The sequence below is a fragment of the Triticum aestivum genome, chromosome 5B (assembly GCF_018294505.1).
Source record: "Triticum aestivum cultivar Chinese Spring chromosome 5B, IWGSC CS RefSeq v2.1, whole genome shotgun sequence".
NCBI lineage: Eukaryota > Viridiplantae > Streptophyta > Magnoliopsida > Poales > Poaceae > Triticum > Triticum aestivum.
In genome coordinates this window covers 361,979,240-361,992,283 of record NC_057807.1, presented here as the reverse complement: position 1 = coordinate 361,992,283, position 13,044 = coordinate 361,979,240, and the positions used below count along the sequence as shown (strand labels likewise).

The 13,044-nt window shown below is 45.8% G+C and overlaps 2 protein-coding genes across 2 annotated transcripts; both read left to right on the top strand.

Moving 5' to 3' along the window:
- The first annotated feature begins 6,851 nt into the window (after positions 1 to 6,851).
- LOC123111866 (succinate dehydrogenase subunit 7, mitochondrial) lies at positions 6,852 to 9,628 on the top strand. The gene is made up of 3 exons (XM_044532751.1): positions 6,852 to 7,139; positions 8,132 to 8,234; positions 9,303 to 9,628. Exons 1-3 carry the CDS (start codon positions 7,023 to 7,025, stop codon positions 9,344 to 9,346), a joined length of 264 nt encoding a protein of 87 aa, XP_044388686.1. The 5' UTR covers positions 6,852 to 7,022; the 3' UTR covers positions 9,347 to 9,628.
- Positions 9,629 to 10,591: 963 nt separating this feature from the next.
- On the top strand, positions 10,592 to 12,327 carry LOC123111865 (protein PLASTID REDOX INSENSITIVE 2, chloroplastic). Its single transcript, XM_044532750.1, has 3 exons — positions 10,592 to 10,909; positions 11,052 to 11,153; positions 11,941 to 12,327. The coding sequence occupies exons 1-3, from the start codon at positions 10,682 to 10,684 to the stop codon at positions 12,127 to 12,129; spliced, it is 519 nt and encodes a 172-aa protein (XP_044388685.1). The 5' UTR covers positions 10,592 to 10,681; the 3' UTR covers positions 12,130 to 12,327.
- The last annotated feature ends 717 nt before the right edge of the window (positions 12,328 to 13,044 follow it).

Here is a 13,044-nt window from a genome sequence, read left to right as displayed (position 1 = left end):
AGGCGGTTGTGCAACCCAGACATTTTGAGTATGTGCTCACTGACAGAACTATTTTCCTCCATCTTACAACTATAGAACTTGTCGGAGACTTCATATCTCTCGACCCGGGCATGAGCTTGGAAAACCATTTTCAGCTCCTCGAACATCTCATATGCTCCGTGTTGCTCAAAACGCTTTTGGAGCCCCGGTTCTAAGCTGTAAAGCATGCCGCACTGAACGAGGGAGTAATCATCAGCACGTGACTGCCAAGCGTTCATAACGTCTTGGTTCTCTGGGATGGGTGCTTCACCTAGCGGTCCTTCTAGGACATATGCTTTCTTGGCAGCTATGAGGATGATCCTCAGGTTCCGGACCCAGTCCGTATAGTTGCTGCCATCATCTTTCAGCTTGGTTTTCTCTAGGAACGCGTTGAAGTTCATGTTGACATGAGCGTTGGCCATTTGATCTACAAGACATATTTTGCAAAGATTTTAGACTAAGTTCATGATAATTAAGTTCATCTAATCAAATTATTTAATGAACTCCCACTCAGATTTGACATCCCTCTAGTCATCTAAGTGTTACATGATCCGAGTCGACTAGGCCGTGTCCGATCATCACGTGAGACGGACTAGTCATCATCGGTGAACATCTCCATGTTGATCGTATCTTCCATACGACTCATGTTCGACCTTTCGGTCTCTGTGTTCCGAGGCCATGTCTGTACATGCTAGGCTCGTCAAGTTAACCCTAAGTGTTTTTGCATGTGTAAAACTGTCTTACACCCGTTGTATGTGAACGTAGGAATCTATCACACCCGATCATCACGTGGTGCTTCGAAACGACGAACTTTAGCAACGGCGCACAGTTAGGGGGAACACTTTCTTGAAATTATTATAAGGGATCATCTTATTTACTACCGTCGTTCTAAGTAAACAAGATGCATAAACATAATAAACATCACATGCAATTATATAGTAGTGACATGATATGGCCAATATCATATAGCTCCTTTGATCTCCATCTTCGGGGCTCCATGATCATCTTCGTCACCGGCATGACACCATGATCTCCATCATCATGATCTCCATCATCGTGTCTCCATGAAGTTGCTCGCCAACTATTACTTCTACTACTATGGCTAACGGTTTAGCAATAAAGTAAAGTAATTACATGGCGTTAAATCATTGACACGCAGGTCATACAATAATTAAGACAACTCCTATGGCTCCTGCCGGTTGTCATACTCATCGACATGCAAGTCGTGATTCCTATTACAAGAACATGATCTCATACATCACAATATATCATTCATCATTCATCACAACTTTTGGCCATATCACATCACAAAGCAATTGCTGCAAAAACAAGTTAGACGTCCTCTAATTGTTGTTGCATCTTTTACGTGGCTGCAATAGGGTTCTAGCAAGAACGTTTTCTTACCTACGAATAACCACAACGTGATTTGTCAACTTCTATTTACCCTTCATAAGGACCCTTTTCATCGAATCCGCTCCAACTAAAGTGGGAGAGACAGACACCCGCTAGCCACCTTATGCAACTAGTGCATGTCAGTCGGTGGAACCTGTCTCACGTAAGCGTACGTGTAAGGTCGGTCCGGGCCGCTTCATCCCACAATACCGCTGAAGCAAAATAAGACTAGTAGTGGCAAGAAAGTTGACAACATCTACGCCCACAACAGATTTGTGTTCTACTCGTGCAATAGAGAACTACGCATAGACCTAGCTCATGATGCCACTGTTGGGGAACGTTGCATAAAATAAAAAAATTCCTACGTTCACCAAGATCAATCTATGAGTTCATCTAGCAACGAGAGAGAGGAGTGCATCTACATACCCTTGTAGATCGCGAGCGGAAGCGTTCAAGAGAACGGGGTTGAGGGAGTCGTACTCGTCGTGATCCAAATCACCGGAGATCCTAGCCCTGAACGGACGGCACCTCTGCGTTCAACACACGTACGGTCAGCGTGACGTCTCCTCCTTCTTGATCCAGCAAGGGGGAAGGAGAGGTTGATGAAGATCCAGCAGCACGACGGCGTGGTGGTGGATGCAGCAGGGTTCCGGCAGGGCTTCGCCAAGCGACTACGGGAGGAGGAGGTGTAGCAGGGGAGAGGGAGGCGCCAAGACTTCAGGGTGCGGCTTCCCTCCCTCCCCCCCTTTATATAGGCCCCCTGGGGGGCGCCGGCCCTGGAGATGGGATCTCCCAAGGGGGGCGGCGGCCAGGGGGGTGGAGTGCCCCCCAAGGCAAGTGGAGGCGCCCCCCACCCTAGGGTTTCCAACCCAAGGGGGGCGCACCAGCCCACCAGGGGCTGGTCCCCTCCCCACTTCAGCCCACGGGGCCCTCCGGGATAGGTGGCCCCACCCGGTGGACCCCCGGGACCCTTCCGGTGGTCCCGGTACAATACCGGTGACCCCTAAAACTCTCCCGATGGCCGAAACTGCACTTCCTATATATAATTCTTTACCTCCGGACTATTCCGGAACTCCTCGTGATGTCCGGGATCTCATCCGGGACTCCGAACAACTTTTGGTTTGCTGCATACTCATATTCATACAACCCTAGCGTCACCGAACCTTAAGTGTGTAGACCCTACGGGTTCGGGAGACATGTAGACATGACCGAGACGGCTCTCCGGTCAATAACCAACAGCGGGATCTGGATACCCATGTTGGCTCTCACATACTCCTCGATGATCTCATCGGATGAACCACGATGTCGAGGATTTAAGCAACCCCGTATACAATTCCCTTTGTCAATCGGTACGTTACTTGCCCGAGATTCAATCGTCGGTATCGCAATACCTCGTTCAATCTCATTACCGGCAAGTCACTTTACTCGTACAGTAATGCATGATCCCGTGACCAGACACTTGGTCACTTTGAGCTCATTATGATGATGCATTACCGAGTGGGCCCAGAGATACCTCTTTGTCATACGGAGTGACAAATCCCAGTCTCGATCCGTGTCAACCCAATAGACACTTTCGGAGATACCTGTAGTGCACCTTTATAGTCACCCATTTACGTTGTGACGTTTGGTACACCCAAAGCACTCCTACGGTATCCGGGAGTTACACGATCTCATGGTCTAAGGAAAAGATACTTGACATTGGAAAAGCTCTAGCAAACGAACTACACGATCTTTGTGCTATGCTTAGGATTGGGTCTTGTCCATCACATCATTCTCCTAATGATGTGATCCCATTATTAATGACATCCAATGTCCATAATTAGGAAACCATGACTATCTGTTGATCAACGAGCTACTCAACTACAGGCTCACTAGGGACATATTGTGGTCTATGTATTCAAACGTGTATTACGATTTTCGGATAATACAATTATAGCATGAATAAAAGACAATTATCATGAACAAGGAAATATAATAATAATCCTTTTATTATTGCCTCTAGGGCATATTTCCAACATCTTTGATAAACGAGCTAGTCAAGTAGAGGCATACTAGGGACACTATGTTTTGTCTATGTATTCACACATGTACTAATTTCTGGTTAATACAATTCTAGCATGAATAATAAACATTTATCATGATATAAGGAAATATAAATAACAACTTTATTATTGCCTCTAGGGCATTTTTCCTTCAGCAAGACCCTAATTCATGCGTGTAGATGGCCTGATCTTTCACGACGACTCTGGATCAACTGTTCATCGTCCGCCTTGTTCCTCTAGGGAACCTCCAATAATAATTTTCACCCGCTTACAAAATACACAAATAAAAAATGATCCCCTTGGATCAGCATGTAGGCATCGATATGATGATCAACCCTCGGTTGCTCGTAAATTTTCATGATGAGAAAATCACAGAATACACAAGATATGGTCGCCCGTTTCTCGGACGTCTTTCTGTATATGTCTTTTTGCATGGTAATACATGTCTCATTCATATCATAAAGATTAAATTACAAGTCACGTAAGGACTGACATGACAAAACTGAAAAGATAGCAGGACATCTCTGAGCTTGACACCAACGCCCATCACCTGCCTCCGGTACCATGATAGCAGCCACCGAAGAAAAGAATGATGGATCACCTCCTCACCCGAGCTCGATGCGGCTCCATCGTTGATATGCAGCTTTGCGGACCTTCAAGGTGGCTCACCAAAAGTGAAGCCCTTATCGTTGAACGAATCAGACTGGGGCAACACCCTAGACACGCCATCGAACTCCAGATCTGGCACCCCACCGCGACTAAGATGCCGCAGAAGGAAACCATACCTGCCATCCACGAACCACGAACCCAGCACATGTTTCGTCTTCCAGATGTCGTCGATGCAGACCACAACCTGCATCCGCTCCTGGACTACCTCCAAGCTCCGCGCCGACGCTGGAGCAAACGCCGTCGCAATGGCGGAGCCTGAGGACACAGGTCCACCACGAGGATGTTGCCTCCGCCACGCCATCCTTGGTTGAACAGACTAGTTTCCAAATCCATCCCCAACCATAGGACCGATGGCCTTGTCAAGGAAGGATCCGAAGAATCTTTATTCAGCATTGTCATTGTCGCCGCCGAAACAAAGACGATGAACAGCCTAAAAATCTAAACTACGAGGGAGTAAAAATGATCCACACGCGTGGTTCCGGTGACCCCCCTCACCACCGACGACCGAGGTCGCCAGCGGAGGGGAGCCGCCGGAGGACGACGCTGGAATATTGGGTCTCCTGGCGGCGGCTAGGGTTCCAGCCGCCAGGGACAGGAGGAAAACGATTGAGACCTTCGATTCGTCTTTCTGTATATCTCATAACTCACGAATAAACAAAAGCTGATCTAACTCCTCAATACAATGGTCGTAGCCTGACTGTTATATGGCTAACACATGTCATCCAAGTCGTGCATGACTAGGACTAGGAAAGTAAATAGGATCCTAACTACCCAAGGAACGTAACTACACTAGGAAACTTCCTAACATAATATCCTTATTGATTACATGTGCATGCATTTATCAATAGCATGTAATGTGCCTTACTTTTATTTATTCCATGAGAATTGAAACAAGCCAGTCTGGATTCATTGCGGTGGAGTTCTGAACGTGGGATTATCTCCTCTGGTTCTGGTTGCTGACTCTTTTTTACCTGGACAATGCTATAGTGAACTCTTCTCCCATGTGCATATTTATTTTGTACCTCTTATTTCTGGACTGCACGATACTCATATTTTTCCGTCGGCTCCTCGACGGATTTTACACGACATTGTATTGCATCTTCTCACGGCCTTATCACTATCTGTTTGAACTGGCCGAGCTATCTGAAAGTTTACCTTTTGTACAGGTTGGAGCCTCTGAGCTGATCACTCTGGAGCTTCCAAGCTATGTTAAAAAGTGTGTAATGGTCAAATTTCTGGTCTAGCCTTTCTATACCCCCACATATGTCATCCGTGCACTCGAAGCAAACTCCACTCCTATTATATGTTCTAAGAGAGAACTCCACCTCCTTGTGTTGACTTCAAAGAGTTTTGTATTCCAACCATCCAAGTCCTTCCTTTGAGATTCAATCCCTATTTGCCGTTCAATCCTACTTCTCCAATCCAAAAGACAAATACTATTAATGAAGAACAAGAGCAATAGATTCGTCACTAAGCAGACTAATCTTACTACTTTTGAAGGGTGTGCGGCTCCTAGATAAGCTGGTGTTTGGGAACCTTCAAGTTCGTGAAGAAACCAAAAGCTGTGTAAAGTGCAAATATACCCTTAGCGAGGCTTGTCCTTCATAGTCGTAAGCCATGGTGGCATAGGTGGTTGCACCTTTTGTGGGTGACTGTCCTTCGTGGACTTGTTCCTTAGCGGAACCTCACAACTGGGATCCTTATGATCTATATTTTTAGTGGACTGAACATGTATGTAAGATAGCGCCAACTATCCGAACTATGGAAAAAATCTATCTTGTTACATACACCCGCATGTCTTACTTTTTGTTGTCTACACTCTTGTATATTTGCATGTGTAGGGTGCTTGATAGATTGCTAGAAAATTATAAAATGCTAAGGATTTTTTTTTAAAATAATCTATTTGTCATAGTAGTCTATTCACCCCCTCTAGACATTTAATCAATCCTACGGAACCCCAGGATCTTGTCTCGAGCCGTTTGAATAGTCTATATTTTTTCAATTTAGATTTTTGTCTGTTCATGACTTCGGCTCCGGCGATGGGGATGACTGACGGCGAATAAGGTTCCTCCAGATATTACCCTATCGACGACTTTAGTTGCTGGTATTGGATCTAGGATGTTGTGTCCGTGTCATATAGATTATTTCATATTTGGTTTGGGCAGACGCTTTTGCGTGTCTTGGTCATAGTGTCGTGGTTATGGTTGACGCTCATGGTCTTTGGAGTGTTTACAGGCTCTTTTTGACGTTTTTTCTTCGAGGCGGTGATTTGCTACGCAGATTGCGGTGGTCGGCGTCTTCTTGTCTACATATATGACTTTTAGGATGCTACTTCTACAACATCTTGGGTTTAAACAAGTTTGCTCTGTTGAGACGGAGGCCTAGAAGCGGCAGAGCTTTGCCCACGACGCACCGCCGGGGAATGCAAAAGGAAGAAGACTTCGGCACTCCCAGGAATTTGGATGTATCGTTTTCGTTTTATGTAAGGATGGGTTTGTAAGGACATGTGATGTTTAATGTATTAATATATCACCTAGACATTTAAAAAAAAATCCTTGAAACCAACCTGAATAATTGCCCAAATTATGATAAAGCTACCCCTGAATTGGTTTTATGATCCTATCCTGTTAGTTTCATTTTTTTTCTCTCGCAAAAAAAAAAGATTTCTTCTTCTTTTTTCGCAAGGAGGAGGTTCATTCTTTCTTTGTTCAAAAGGGTGATCGTGAGGAAAAACTGCGGTAGCCAGGCCCAGGCCCTTTCACGAAAACGCGCATCTACACCGGGGCCAAATCGAGAAAACAGCGCAGCTCTGCCCTTTGGCCCGTCTCCAATCTCTCTCCACCTTCGCCGTTCTCCTCGAGCCGCCGTGTGCCCTCCACCTCTCCCCCCTGCGCCTCCGCCATGGCCCAGCACGGCTTCCTCTCCTCCCTCCGCTCCCACCTCCGGACCACGCCGCCGCCGTCTCATGTCCAGCCCCGCCGCGGGTACCACGTCGAGCTCGGCGCACGGGAGAAAGCGGTCAGCCCTCTCCTCCCCTGCAGTTTTCCTTTCACCCCGTCGATTCGACCGCTAGATTGTATGATTTTACTCTTCGTCGTTGCGATTCCCCTGTTCGGAGGCGCAGATAGCTACTGTGGTTCTGATCTGCGCGCGACCTCGGAACACATCGATTCGATCTGACTTGGAACTGGTGGGATGTTGTGATTACCGATTAGGGAATTTTCCTTACTGCATGTGATGGGTGATAATATTCAGCTTTATCCAGAGTGATTGGCGTCAAGATCAGGTGCCGTGTGGGGACTGGATTTTTCTAGTTAGGTTTACGAACTGCAGTGGTGGTACTTAATGATGGTGCTTACTACGATCATGATTAGAGATCTGCAACTGACGTTTATGCATACTAGCTGCGCAATGCGTGTTGTAATGCACAGGAAAGATATATAAACTTGTGCCTTATGTTTAGTTGAATGGTGCAGAAGTCATCTTGTCCTATCATATCCTTGTCCGCACAGAGGTGCACCATATATCCTCAGAATCGATCAGTGTAATGCCGTTGTTTGCTGATCTTCAGGGTTTTGTATCGCTGCCACAGTGTTTTGTGTCACTGTAGTTTAGTGCTTCTGACGTTTTAGGTAACTAAAGGTTTCTATCTTGAATTCTAGGATTGTGCATTTTGGTGATTGCGTTATTTTGCGTTAACAGAATAATCACCTTCCTGCAACTGCGAAGTTTTTAGTTATTTTATACTATTGGTAGTCTCCTTGCAGAGACCTTTATGTCCTTTTTTTGGCAATTCAGTTGGTGCTAAGATTTCATATAAGCATCTTATTTTTTTTGTTGCAAACTGCACTTTAGGTAAAGGCTAGTTGTACAAGCAGGACTCCATGCAGTTACTGTTATTAGATTCGATACTACAAGTCAACAGCAACTTGCAAAGTGGTGTTTAGTTTATTGCTTTTACATTGTGCTAGTTTTTTGTTAGCATGGTTTTGACTCTTCATCACTTGCAGCTTTTAGAGGAAGATGTTGCTTTGAAGAGGTTCAAATCATACAAGAACAGTGTCAAACGGGTCTCGAAAATCGGGAATGTTCTCACTCTCGTTGTCTTTGCTGGTATGTTATCATACTTTTGGATCTTTAAGACCACTTCTTATTCTTGTGTATTAGGCTTCTCTCTTTAAGTATTGCATTGTGCAATAATTAATGCTATAGTTTGTAATTGGATGTTGACCACTTGCATGCTGTTATATGCCTGTTGTCATGTTAGTTGTGTCTTCATTTTATGATATAGGCATTTAGTTGACGTGGGTAGTATCTCTCTACTTTCTGAACCAAGTTTGTAGTTGGGTTCGATAATGTTGTAGGGGAAATGATAGTATGCTTCACTGGTTAGTTTCTAGCAGCACAGATATAGTCACTGTTCCACCTGTTTTAATCTTGTTCTAGTGTAGTAAAGTTGGTAACTCCATATGGTAGCTATTTTTTCCATATGAATTCTGGCAACCCATCCCTTTGTTATTCATGACACTCTAGCTTATTTTCTGTCTGGACTACTTCTACTGACCATGGAGTGTATTGTACAGCATTGTTTTCTTGAGTGCTGAGTTGCCATTTGAAAATAACTGATAACTTGAAGTCTCTTTGTTTCACTTGCATGATGAATTCTTATAACTAACAATTTCAACTATGCAACTTTGAAGATGATGTGTGTTTTTAAAGACACATTTTCCTTGAATCTCTGGTTCTTGGTATTGCTGTTAGTCGCCCCAGCATGGCCTAGTAACTGACCGTCTGAAAATTAAAGTTACTTATTCATCTCACCAATTTTCAGGGCATGCTGTCTTGAAGCGTGCAGTAGGTCTGAATACAATTGTCTTTTTCATACTGGCAAAATGCACATAATCCTTGAAGTTTAGAAACATGTTCTGCATTTCAGTAGGCAGTAGGTTTCGAACTGAATTTCTCAACTTCTGAAGAGAAATCTTGTGCAGCACAGAATGCTACGTACTCCCTCCGTAAAGAAATATAAGAGCGTTTAGATCACAATGTAGAGCAAATATCGTAATGTGTGCTTTGTTTCGTCGGCCTTGTAGGTTGTGGTAGCACCTCTTGTTGCATCTGATCATGGGTGATTCACTTTGCAGTTACGCTGACTACCGTCTGTTTTGTTTTATTCCGCAGCCTGCAGCTATGAGGTCGTTACACTGGCAACAAGCACCCAATGAAGGAAAGTGCAATCGGTGTGAGCCCCTTAGATCTTCCAGAAAGTGATTCATCTCATAAACTGGCATTATATCAGTACTCGTTTTGAGCGTCCTGTCGATCTTATATATCATGTAAAATAAAAACAAACTAGGCTGGCCTTATTTGCGAGTCACTTTCTAGTCTCTGCCCATTTGTTATTTGTACACAAATCCCGAGGAGTCGATCTGCTATTGGAGGATGTTTCAATAGACTGTTGACCTCGGATCTTTGATTGGCTTGATGTCTGATCACTTTTTTATGCATCCGATTGTGCCGTCTGGTGTTTATGGGTTTGTGCCTGAGCAGCGATGAGATTAAAAGGCTCTACGTGCTAATTCGATTCACTGAGAGACTTTTTTCAGTAGAACGCATTTTTTATACTATCTAGTACTATTACGCACTACCTCTTTTCTTAAATACAAGACATTTTTGCAGTTCAATTTACAGAGGTAGTAATATATAAAGGGTGTGGCTAGGTCTTAATGGACTGAGGCTTAACTAAGTCTCAGTCAAGTGATATATTATGTAAGAAGAAAAAGAAAAACTGAATATATTTTTTCTATGAATCTCAATGCAAAAGTAAAGGAAGATAGCATCGACTGAGACTTAGCAAAACTGATATACAAAATCTATAAAGGTGCAAGTTTTGTTGGGAAAAATTAAGCTTGGATCACATAACTTGAGTTAACTATTATTTTTTTGATAGCTTACCATTGTTGCCGCATGATAAACATTAAGCTTGAGTTTGAGTGTTTTTTTTAGGGAAGACCGTCGTGGCTAACTTTATGAATAAACATCGATATATCGGCCATAGCTTGTTCACCAGCACTCTGACGGCTCGTCAGTCCAACTAAAAGAAAGCTTATTACAATAACTAAAATTGATTAGCACATGTGCCGATTGGTTTGCAGATTAAAACAATGTTTAGAAATGACCTTCTCAATCAAAGTAGAGATATTCACACATTCCGCAAAAATTGCTGCCGCGGAGCCCCACCAAGCCGGAGCAACATTTGGCCACCGATAGTCGATAGAGCGTTCCGCACAAATTTCTTAAACACAAGGATTGTGAATTTTTTTTACTTTTATTTTTTGCGGGTGGATTGTGAAATTTGTTATGTGAATTGTTAGCGTTATATGTGTCACTCCATTCCCTCCATAATCCTAGCCTTGCCTGTAGGATCGGACGGTGTGCCTCAGCCGAAAATCCCACACAAGAAAAAAAAGGCTCTGCCTATGCTTTACCCTGCCACAATAGTCTTGAACCGATAAGGAGGCGACCGTAAAACCCCGGAGACGAGCGCCCCGAGCAGCGAGATGGCGACGAGGGTGTGGGCGGCGTCGGCGGCGGCCTTAAACCCCACTCTCCTCCCCCTCTCGTCTTCCCCACGTCCGAGCAGGCCCGCCCCCTCCACGCGGCCGAGCGGGCACCTCCGCCTGCGCAGCCGCCCGCCGCGGCCGGCCAGGGTCGTGTGCCGCCGCGCCAAGAACGCCGCCTTGGAGGACTACAAGTTCCCGGACCCCATCCCCGAGTTCGCCGAGCAGGTCAGCGACCCCCTGCCTCCCTTCCCCCCTGCATCTTCTGCTCGGGACGGAGCTGCCGCTCCCGCTCCCGCTTCAGCTTCGTTCTGTTGTGTGTGACCGATTCGTGCGGCCTGTGGCCGGTGTCTTCTCTGTTGTCTCCCAGGAGACGAGCAAGTTCAGGGAGCACATGACGTGGCGGCTGGAGCAGAAGAAGGAGGAGTACTTCGGGGAGCACGTGGAGGACATCGTCGACGTCTGCACCGAGGCACGTTTCCCAGCTTCCACGGTTAACTTGCTCTCGTTCTACTAGTAGCATTTTGGCATTCTTGGATGCAACTGCCTGCGTTTATCGGAGCTGTGATTTAGGTTAAGAATTTGGCATTGCGTCAACGATGGTTAAAGGAATGGTTCTATTTGCTAAGATAGTTGAGAAAGTGTAGACTAGATAGAATTGACACCGATAATAAGAACGAAATTAATGAGCAAAGCTGGTGTCATGAATTAGCTTGGGAATGAACATTAGAAAATCATTGCCTCTTTTCTTAAGAAGCTAAACCTTTTCATGATGGTTCAGATGGACGCTTGCATTCTTCGTTAGAGACCGGCAAAGTAGCTCAAATTGCCAAACTTCATATGTGTTGGTACGAAGCATCTTTATTCTCTAGATACTGCAGGTAAGATTACAATTGGTTGGGAGTAGAAACTGCAGGCCCATGACACCGTGCAATGTATGCAAGTAAACATGAGGACGGCTGTCGTCCATTAGTTTTGTCAGTTGCCACCAGTTAACTACAACTCACACTTAGCTTAGCTCGAATTCGAATTCTCTCACTGCATGTTCACATGCTATTATTTCTACCAGTCTTCAGTTCAGCATATGTTAGGCTTAGAAGGACCTTCAAGAGTGATGCAGTTGCTTATGTTGGCGACAGTTCAATGGTTTCTTTCTTCGCGAAAAGGCGACAGTTCAATGTTTGATGTGATAGCACACCGCACTAGGCTTTCAGCTTGTCCGATAGACGAAATCTCTGAGGCGTGATTCTGATTTCCAGGTCTTGAGCACTTTCTTGCAACATGAGTACTGCGGACCCGGGACGCTCCTGGTTCACCCCTTCTTGGACATGAAGGGCGAGATCAAAGAGAGGGGCCTCCCCGGCGCGCCTCAGGCCGCGCGCGCCGCGATCGCGTGGGCTGAGAAGAACATCGACAAAGACTGGAAGGAGTGGACCGGAGATTATTAGCGCGCCGATTTCCTTTTGCCACTCTTTGTCTCTGTTGTAGCAGCTGTTTGTTGTACCTGTAGTAGTTTCGATATTTCAGTAGAGACTTGAATCTAGCTAGATTCTAGACTAGCCATGTTACTCCGATCTCGAACCCGTGAAACGCATGAAGTGAATTTATGCTCTGAACTTGATGAAGGCTGCTGGACTGATCCGTTCCGTCTCTTCTCTTAATCATGATGAACATGTCTTGGTGGCTGCCTGGCAGTAGTTGGTTGAAAAAAACTTGCTGGTTTTTGCCACATGTGACAGGAATACTTTCTTTGCCTTGGCCACTGTAAGTCAGTAGTAGTAGCATAGCAGTAAGTTTCTAAGGCGGCAGGTGGTCAGACCCTAGCCCAACCGGGCAAGAAATCCATGGCATTTCCCTGGCGCGACAGGAGCGGGGGCACGCACCACACCGCAACGACATGTTGCGCAGGTGCGAACCTAAGTCCCTCTCGCCGGAGACCGGTCGACGCCGGCCTGCGCCGTCTATTGTCCACAGTTCATTCAGTGTGGGAGAGAAGGACCGGACGGTGGAGTGCGGAGCTCCTTTTGTTGGATGCCATGTCCGTATGCAGTCAGTCGGAAGGGGGCCATGCCATTGAAGGAGCGCAGGGGGCGACGTAGCAGGAGGAGGTGTACATGGTTGATGATTTCTTCCTGAAATGGCGCCGAGCCCGCGCTCTGACGGATCGTCGACGTGAGCTCTGTTCGCGCGTCGCCGCTGGCAATGGCATGCGCGCACGCTGGCTCCACTGTTTGTGCGATCTACGAGTGTTTATCATGATGCATATGCATAGCTCTGCCGCTGGACTGGAGTGTGGCGCGGCCCGTGAGCGCCTCAATGGCAGCTTGGATCCATCCCCATTAAGATGGCGGTCACATTGGTGT

Excerpts from the sequence above, each read along its gene's own strand:
- LOC123111866 (XM_044532751.1), top strand. The coding sequence starts at position 7,023 with ATGGCCCAGCACGGCTTCCTCTCCTCCCTCCGCTCCCACCTCCGGACC. Across the intron at positions 7,140-8,131 it reads TCGGCGCACGGGAGAAAGCG|CTTTTAGAGGAAGATGTTGC; the intron begins GTCAGCCCTCTC and ends CATCACTTGCAG. Across the intron at positions 8,235-9,302 it reads CACTCTCGTTGTCTTTGCTG|CCTGCAGCTATGAGGTCGTT; the intron begins GTATGTTATCAT and ends TTTATTCCGCAG.
- LOC123111865 (XM_044532750.1), top strand. The coding sequence starts at position 10,682 with ATGGCGACGAGGGTGTGGGCGGCGTCGGCGGCGGCCTTAAACCCCACT. Across the intron at positions 10,910-11,051 it reads TCCCCGAGTTCGCCGAGCAG|GAGACGAGCAAGTTCAGGGA; the intron begins GTCAGCGACCCC and ends GTTGTCTCCCAG. Across the intron at positions 11,154-11,940 it reads TCGTCGACGTCTGCACCGAG|GTCTTGAGCACTTTCTTGCA; the intron begins GCACGTTTCCCA and ends TCTGATTTCCAG.